At 41.1% G+C, this 8,474-nt stretch overlaps 2 protein-coding genes across 5 annotated transcripts in view; both read right to left on the bottom strand.

The window, feature by feature from the left end:
- The window catches only part of LOC109963691 (replication protein A 32 kDa subunit-like), a 7,170-nt gene extending 6,081 nt beyond the window's left edge, over positions 1 to 1,089 (bottom strand). The window contains exons 1-3 of one of the 2 annotated variants that reach the window (XM_020606424.1): positions 898 to 1,089; positions 747 to 799; positions 539 to 640 (exon numbers count right to left, since the gene is read on the bottom strand). In XM_020606424.1, the coding sequence (XP_020462080.1) occupies positions 539 to 640; positions 747 to 799; positions 898 to 1,054 (312 nt within the window). In that variant the 5' untranslated portion in view covers positions 1,055 to 1,089. The remainder of the gene's footprint in view (positions 1 to 538; positions 641 to 746; positions 800 to 897) is intronic. The other variant, XM_020606422.1, reaches the window with a different exon arrangement.
- Positions 1,090 to 1,892: 803 nt separating this feature from the next.
- The window catches only part of pdik1l (PDLIM1 interacting kinase 1 like), a 15,893-nt gene continuing 9,311 nt past the window's right edge, over positions 1,893 to 8,474 (bottom strand). For all 3 annotated transcript variants that reach the window (XM_020606412.1, XM_020606413.1, XM_020606411.1), the window contains exon 3: positions 1,893 to 7,358. In XM_020606412.1, the coding sequence (XP_020462068.1) occupies positions 6,618 to 7,358 (741 nt within the window). In that variant the 3' untranslated portion in view covers positions 1,893 to 6,617. The remainder of the gene's footprint in view (positions 7,359 to 8,474) is intronic.

The raw sequence follows: 8,474 nt of genomic DNA, 5'->3' as shown, positions 1-8,474 counted from the left end.
GTCATCTTTGGCACCACCAAGGTCCCTCACTGATAGATTCTAATAACCTTGGTCATCTGCAGGACTTTAATCATCAGATTAAAATTTCAGTTCATCTGATATAAAACTAATATCCTTCACATCAGGCTGAGCTGTACTTTGTGTTTAGTGCTAATCATCAAATGTTAGCTTAATAAGCTTCAAGACACCTGAACCTGGTTATTATCTGGCAAACATCATGTTAGCATTGTCACAATGAGTTCAACATTAGCCCAAAGCAATGATTTGCACAAATACAGCCTCTCATAGAGTTGCCAGTGTGACAGCACACTTGCCAGTCTTTGGGTATGGAAAGGATATCAAGTCCCTCCTCTTAACTGTCATTGCTTTCAACATCTGAGAAATCTTTTTATTTCATCAGGTCTATAGTCACCTGGTTCCTGGCTTTCTGAGAAATCTTTTTATTTCATCAGGTCTGTAGTCACCTGGTTCCTGACTTGAGCTCATATCCACACATTAGTCCTGTGAATAGTGAGGAATATTGTGTTTCTCCTCATACCTGGTTGAGTTCCCAGTCACAGATGGCAAAGGTATCACTGCTGACTTCAGAAGCAGACAGAAGCTGAGACACTGTGCAGGGCAAAATCTGAAGAGTTGACTTCTGTGGAGAGGTCACGATGAAGGAATTAATCCACGTTCATCAGAAGACCACATCTGTTTCAGGTTTTCTTCACTTTTTAGTACTTGTTATTCATTGACAGACACACCTTTGATGTCACTGCTTTGTGGCCAGTGATCCCACCAGAAGACTGACTGTAAGCTGTGTCAAAGCAAAAGATAACACCCAGAACAAAACACATGCTTACAGAAATTAGGACAGAGGGGACAAAAGTGTCATTTGAAGAAACTTTAACTTACATTGGTTCCACATGGCAAAATGTCTTTTGTCACATAGGCAGGTACAGGTGTTCTTTGGAATAATTAGACCAAAAACCCGAGAATTCAGGACCATCAGTAGCAGTACATAAACCACTGCAAGGCTGAGAGCACTAGACTTTGCTGGCAGCTTCTTCATGCCCAGGGCCTTCAGGTGAATTGAATTGCAATAATTACCTCTGGTGAAGTGCAGGACCAATGAAAACAGCCTGAGGAGAAAATGGTCAGTATATGCTCCATTTGTGCAAGTCAACACATATATTATTCCAATTAATTTTATTAAAAATCCATGAACTTAACAGTGATTGACAGGTGATCCCACCACTTTTAATAAACTTCATTTAATCTCTTTAAAATATGTTACACTGACAGAAGAGCAAAAATTGTTCATACAAAAGTGAGAAAGCAGAAGGCCGTGACTTCAGATCAGATCCGATCCATTATTTCACATGATTCCCAGTGTGTTCTTCACCTGACACACCCCAGTCCAAGTTGTGTATCATGGTGTTGCATCGCTACCTCACTAATGCGGTCATTTGAACAGCAATTAAAACTTGTTACAGGAAATTTTGAAAACCTTCTTGGCAATCGGTGGAGGAAATGACATTATGCAAGTGCAAAGTAACAAAAACAATGATTTACTGCAAACCAAGAAATAGCTTTTCCATTACAGATGATACTAAAAGATGGTGCCGATGTCTTCACCTACTAGCTGGAGTACAGCTCATCAGCAGTGTGTCTACTGCTGCCACTAGTGGCCAGATGCTGTATTACAGTAATAGTACTGAATAAAATGATGTGCTGTGTCCCAAGTCTACACTGTGGACACTATATACTACAAATGAATGATTGTGGTATACTGCAGTTAAATATCAAAATACGTCACCGCTTTGTACCAACAGGATTTTATATGATAATTGTGTCCCAAATTCATGACAGGGAAACGGTTCCAAGAACAGCAAAGCTTTTTTTTAAAAAAAACAGTTGCAGTTTAATTGCTATTAGACAACAATTTTACATTAAGCAGGAAATTAAGTACGTAAAAAAAAAAAAAAAAAAACTCAATTGTGGTTCAGGCCACAGGTGGCAAAACTGAGCACACTACTGTTAAGCAGCACTCCACTGGGTGATGTAATGGAAGAGACCTGCGACTTTTTATAAACTTGTTTTTCCCCACACTGTCACTAAAGCAAACTGCCTACTGGCAGGTAAGTTATTATTTTCAACATTTCTACTGTAGCAAGTGTTATGAGCCACTCAGTGAGTAAAATCTCCAAGTCTGAGTATATACCATGTATGTTGTTCCACACACACATCTGACTAACAGCCCAGAAGTCCAAAAGGAGGCTGTTCCACATAGTCCTGTAGCAGTGAGAACAGACGGCTGCATACCAGCTTTGCTTACACAAAAATCACAAACAATAGGCCAATGAAAACTAACAATTATCACTAGCACACCAACAGTATTAACCTGGAAATATGTCACATCATTTCAATGATTGAAGTAAACTGAAGCGGAATTAAGAGCTTAAGAAAATCCATAATTGCAATTTACAATCAAGTTCAGGCTCTTGAAAACAGAGCACATCCAGTCAAATGTACATTAATCTTGTTCATCCCCTGTTGATCCTGTACAGTATGTACACATGTGCAAAGGAACAGAATACAACAAATCAAAAGTCAAACTCTCCTGATACCACAGACCAGGCGTTTGTTTGGCTAACCTCAGAGGAAGCCAAGGGCCTCCGTCCTCCATCCTATTGTCTAGAAGGGTAGGAGGAAGAAATCTGGCCAGAAATGACTACCCATCATCCTCTGCTTCTAGCATTGAGGATATGGGTGACCTACTCTGAGTCCAAACATTGCTGCTCGTGTACAGAAAGACAGAAATATCACATTCTTGAAGCAAAGCAACATTGTCCAAAGCAGCATAGATGTCCTGTGAAAAAGACAGGTGTGTTAATACTGATCTGTGGTATTGCTATTCATACCAAAGCACCATGCTGAAAGACACTGAAAAACTCAGGCACAACTTCAGCCAATTTTGTGTTTGAGTGTAATGTTGACAAAATAAAAAAAAAAGTGGTGAATTTCTGAAATAAGGCAAATCGCACTCATGACAGGCAATAAAGCTATTACAGCTACGGGGAGAATTAAAGGCCATGTATCAGATGAATGTTGGCAACACAGCTAGAAAATTTAGATTTTCTGCCAGAGTTCGAGTGCAACAAGATGTCGAGATCGTTTTGTTTTACAGGTTCTTGTAAAAATTTGTCAAAGTATGACGTGGAAGGCATGATCCTCTGCCAAGTGCTGCAACAACTTAATAGGCTTACAATTAGCCTGTTGGAAGCATGAAGAAAGGGCTTGCTTTAAGATACGGAGCCAAAGGAAGCAAGAAGCAGTAACAGCGAGAGGAGATCACATTCAACACAACAGTACTGTGTGTCAAAGGAAAAAAAAGAAAAGGCAGCGATCCTCTGGCTTGTGGAGGATTGTGCGTGCTGGTGTCTTCTCTCACTTCTTCCCTGAAGGTGAGAGGCACTGCATGCATAAGTAGACTGTTAGCTGACATTTTGTTTGCCTGATAAACTAATACCAGCAGTTATCGCACTCAATCCAGCCTCACAGGGCACCTCCATATAAATGCAGTAGCTAGTTACAAGGAATAAATACAAACAAAATAAGTGCTTTCACTGAATTCCAAATGAACTCTAGTGTGAATATTCATGTCACTGCCAATAATACAAGTAGCTCATACTCCAGATAACATAATCTACGTCTGCACAACACAGGGATTTCTCTCAGGAGTCAATTTGTTTTCCATGTGTGGGGGAGTCACTCCACAAAGCCCGAAAGCTTCATTGGAGTGTGCTCGGTTGCTTGGATTTCCTTATCATTATTAAATAATTCTGGTTTACTACTACTTGGGTTTTAGTTTTATAGTTTTGGACATTATTTCTATTAGCCACTGTATAATAGCAGTGTACTGTACGAACACGGCAACACCACTACACTGTGGACCAACAATCCATCAGGGCGCACAACATGATCAGTTGTTATAAGCTGTAAACTTCCCAACAGTTTAGCCAGATTGTCTTTTCTCACTTTACTTGGAGGGGAAACTGAAAGTGAGCTCACCCAAAGTACTGGAAATAAAACCACCCTGCACTAGATGTGAGTGTGCACAAAGAATAATTATAGTTGAATCAGGAACTGATCATCTTTGAGAGACGTTTACCTCAGAGTTTGGCCCCACCTTTGTTTTCTCCCACACCTTTTACAGAAACTAATACCCGGGCATCAGGTTACTTCTTAGGCGAAGAGTTAGCATTATACAGTAATTAGCTACTTTTAAATACACGTGTTTTCTTAGAGATATAAATGTAGCACGGACAAAAGCCAGTATTAATAACCCAAGCTAGTTTGCAATGCTTCAGGTGTGTGAGAAAGAGCCCCATTAACAACTGACACCTTCACCATGTGGGAGCCAGTGTAACACTGCTCACTGTTACATTAAAGGTTGGGTTGTGCTATTTATTGAACTCAGGGAAGTTTACATGAAATATGAAAAAAGCAATTGCTTGTTCTCATCTTCAACCAATTTCTAATGTTTACAAAGGGTAAAAATTAAGCAGAAACTCAGTCTTTGTGTAGCTCATCTTAGCTAAGTTTCTCTTGTAAACATCTGAACAGCACAATCTATCATTATTTGATTATCAATTCTGACTGTGTCAAACAAGGCGTGACACTACCCCCCAGAGTTCAAAGTGAAAGTGTCAAATGTCTTGTTTTGTTCAACACTTCAGTTTACCAAGATAAAAAAACAAGAAATATTTTCAGTGGGGAAGCTGGTATCAAAGACTTTTGGCATTTTGCTTTAAAACATGGCTCAAAGCAATAAATCCCTCATCAAAACTGTGGCTGATTAATTTCCTGTCGATTGTCTAGGCATTGCAGCTCAAGTTTTTTTTTTTTATCATAGTAAAATATAACACTAAATCAAACTATCCATGCCGTGCAATACAAAAACATTCCTACTGCTTTATTTCCATGTTCTCAGCATCAACCATGAAACCCTTGCGTATTTAAGACCCTTATGCTGAGTTATTGTTTTCATACATTAGGAAATCCAGCTGGAGAAAGCACTTTTCAACTAAATCAATGTTAATTAGTAGAGATGCATTCATTGCAATTTTCTTGGCCGATTCCAATTTCTGATTCTTTTTCTTTTAAATCTGACCTGCTAATTCCGATTTTGGCCGATTCCATTATTTCTTTCTAAGAACTGTAATTGACTGCATACACAAATATTTTTAGTTAAATTGCAATAAATATAAAACTTTAATACAGAGTTTAACATTTTCCGTCTTTCTCTCAGTCTTTCTTCCGGATATCTCAAATTGATCGCCCAGACACTGGTCAAGGCCGATCACGCTGAAAACCAGCCATTTCCAATCTTCGGCAATCGGTCAGTGCATCATTATTAATTAGCTAACTACAGCTAATTACGCAACAGTAACTAATAGGTTCAGATTAATCAACCAATCAACTGAATTAGTGTGTACAAAGTTACTATTAGCAACAGAAAAGATGGCCAAAACCATGAAAATGAGACCCAAGCAGCAACGCAGAATATCTTTTAGGCTCTCTTCCTCATCAACTCTGTGAAGGGCTTCGTCATTAAAAGTGTTCTTATGTTTAAGGCTCAATATAAAATGTATCATCTTGATCGTTACACATTCTAGTAGACTGGTTGGGGGTGTGTCTGTGTCCAATCCATGCATCTTCAAGTTTGGAATGGGCAGAAAGAGGAAACACCAACCACAAGCACCTGCAGGCTGGATACTTGCTGATAAAATGTCCTCCACCCACACAACCAGCAAAGCAGCCTTGAAACAGTTATCTTTAAGCACCAGAGTTTGGTATTTTTAGTCTGTAAGACCACTGAGCAACACTGACCTTGTTAGTAGAAGCTTGTCTACAAATACCATCCGTTTGTCTGTAGGTTTTATTACCTGAGCATTCAGGGCGTACAGTATCTGCATTTGATACTGAAACAGAATCTAATCTGGGTGTAAAAATGATGTTCATTACTGCTGGTGGTAACGGCCAGGGTGAAATCTGATTTCTGGTCAGGTTCTGTCAAAGCCTCAAACTGCTTCAAAACTTTCTACACACTGAGGTGAATGTGTTTTAATATTGGCCCTTTGGATAAAAGTACACAGGATAAAGTCTCACATCTTATATTGCATTTAGATACAATTAGCACCAAGATGGTATTTATAAATAAGCAGTTTGACTGCTACTTTGACTTTCACTTCTAATTAAATGCTGAATTGATTTGACATCTGGGGTCATTCGGCTCCTCCACACTCGAGTGACTCTGTAAGGAGGAAGGAGTTGTGATGTGATTAGCCTGAGACTAAGCCGCAGTTCTGAGCAGCAGCAGTAATGATAGCAGCAGCAGTGGGTGACCTCTCCTCTTCATTATAAACACACAGCTAGTACAAGTTTGTATGTGCTTAGTCAGTGGATGAAGTTTAAGCCATTAGACAAACAATCATTATTCTCTAGTTTTTTTTCCCCTAGTAAAAAACAAAACAAAAAACGAATTCCCAGTTATGTGACCATCTAGGTTAACAGTAGCTGATGAGAAGTATGCATGTGCTTGAACGGCTGTGGTGCCGTTCGCTCGTCCATCACGTGTCCCAGTCCAGTTCTCTGCAGGCAATACGGACCAGTCTGAGCTCCAGTTCACAGGCGTCAGGCCGTTCCTGAGGGTTGGCCGACAGCATCTCCCTGATCAGCTGCTTCATGTGGCTGTTCATGCTCTTCTTTCTGGCAGGGATCAGCAGCTCCATCTTTGGGTTCTCCAACAGGGCCTCTCCTAAAGGTACAATCTCCGAGCCCTGCTGCACATAGCTCCCCAGCAGCTCCTTCTGAGTCTCCACATCCACAAAAGTGATGCGCTCAACCATGGCCCAGATAATCACTCCGAGGGCAAAGATATCCGCCTTGGCCGTGTAGTGGCCCTCCCAGACCTCTGGAGCCATATAGAAGTCTGTTCCACAAGCTGTGGACAGGAAGCACTTGTTGACACCGGCCGGCTCCTCAGGGTTGAGCCCGGAGGTGGAGCAGACCTTGCTCAGGCCAAAGTCAGCCACTTTGAGGGTGGGCTCAGATGAGCCAGCCGGTGTGCAGGCCTGGGAGATGAGGATGTTGTCTGGTTTGAGGTCACGATGTATAATCTGGTTGCGGTGCAGGAAGGCAAGAGCGCTGCCAAGTTGCAACATGAAACTGGTGTTGGTCTTGCGACTAGGTTTGCGTGACAGCAGGTAGGCGTTCATGTCACCACCATCACAGAAGTCCATGATGAACCACAGGTAGTAGGCACAGCACGGGTCAAATGTGATCTCGCCTTTCAGTGACGTCTCCACCAGCTGCAGTACAAACAGAAAAAGAAAAAGTCAACACAACAGCAGCTGCAGCTGAAGGTCAGCTTCTGTATTCCCCACAAGTAGGGATGTGCAAGTAGGGATGTGAAGACAGTAGTAGCAGTAATCACAGTAACAGAAATTCAACTCTATGCATGTGTCTAAAGTCAAGAGAAAAGTTGAATTGATTCTGCTGAACAACACAGCCAAAACAAAGCCACTAAGCAAACTGCCTGACATCTACATTTACACCAAATAAAATCAAGGCACAGTATTATCTCAAACCCCAACAGACAAAGCTGCAACTACAGCAGAACCAACATAATACTGACATAATGGGAAACAGCCCTGTGGTGTGAGGAGGAGAAAATGTCACCACTGGGTGAAGAAGCCAGGCTGTTCGGCTTTGTATTAGTAACATGTTGTCTCCCGCCCGCCTCTATTGGCCATTTGTTACATAAAAACAGAACGAGAGGATGCTCATTTGTTCTCCCTGCTGCAGAAAGTCAGACCACTAAATCACCTTCTTTGACAACAGACCACAAACCCACATTAACTGGGATGTGTTTGTGAAGTTAATGTTGAAGATGCTAAAAAGAGCTGAAGACTGATGAAGTTCAAGCACTGACAGGGAACTGTAAATGTGAAACTTTAAGTAATACAATGAAAAGCTGGGGGTCAACATAAAATGTAATCCCTGAAAGAAGATAAACAATCACTTAACCAATAAGAGTCAAAAGCAGTAAAACTGTTGCATCAGGTATAAGTGCTGAAAACAGCTGAAATGTGAGTTGAAGAGTAAAACCTTGATCAAAGCCAGATGCAGACAACTGCAGCCTTGTACAGGTATCTACACAAACTACAGGCCAAATAGTCAGTAAAACTGTGTGCGTGACAATGGATGTGCAATATAGTACATACACCCAATTGCCAGTTTATTAGGCACACCTAGCTAAAACCAGCCAATGATGACCTTCCAATTCAACAAACTTTTTTGACATAGGAAGCATTTACGTTGTCATACATACAGCAAATCTCATCTCATTTTCTTTACCGCTTAGTCCTATACAGGGTCGCGGGGGGGCTGGAGCCAACCCCAGCCAGCATCGAGCACAAGGTGGG

This window comes from Monopterus albus, unplaced genomic scaffold (assembly GCF_001952655.1).
Source record: "Monopterus albus unplaced genomic scaffold, M_albus_1.0 scaffold77.1, whole genome shotgun sequence".
Taxonomy (NCBI): domain Eukaryota; kingdom Metazoa; phylum Chordata; class Actinopteri; order Synbranchiformes; family Synbranchidae; genus Monopterus; species Monopterus albus.
The sequence above is the reverse complement of the archived record's forward strand: the minus strand, read 5'-3'. Positions and strand labels throughout refer to the sequence as shown.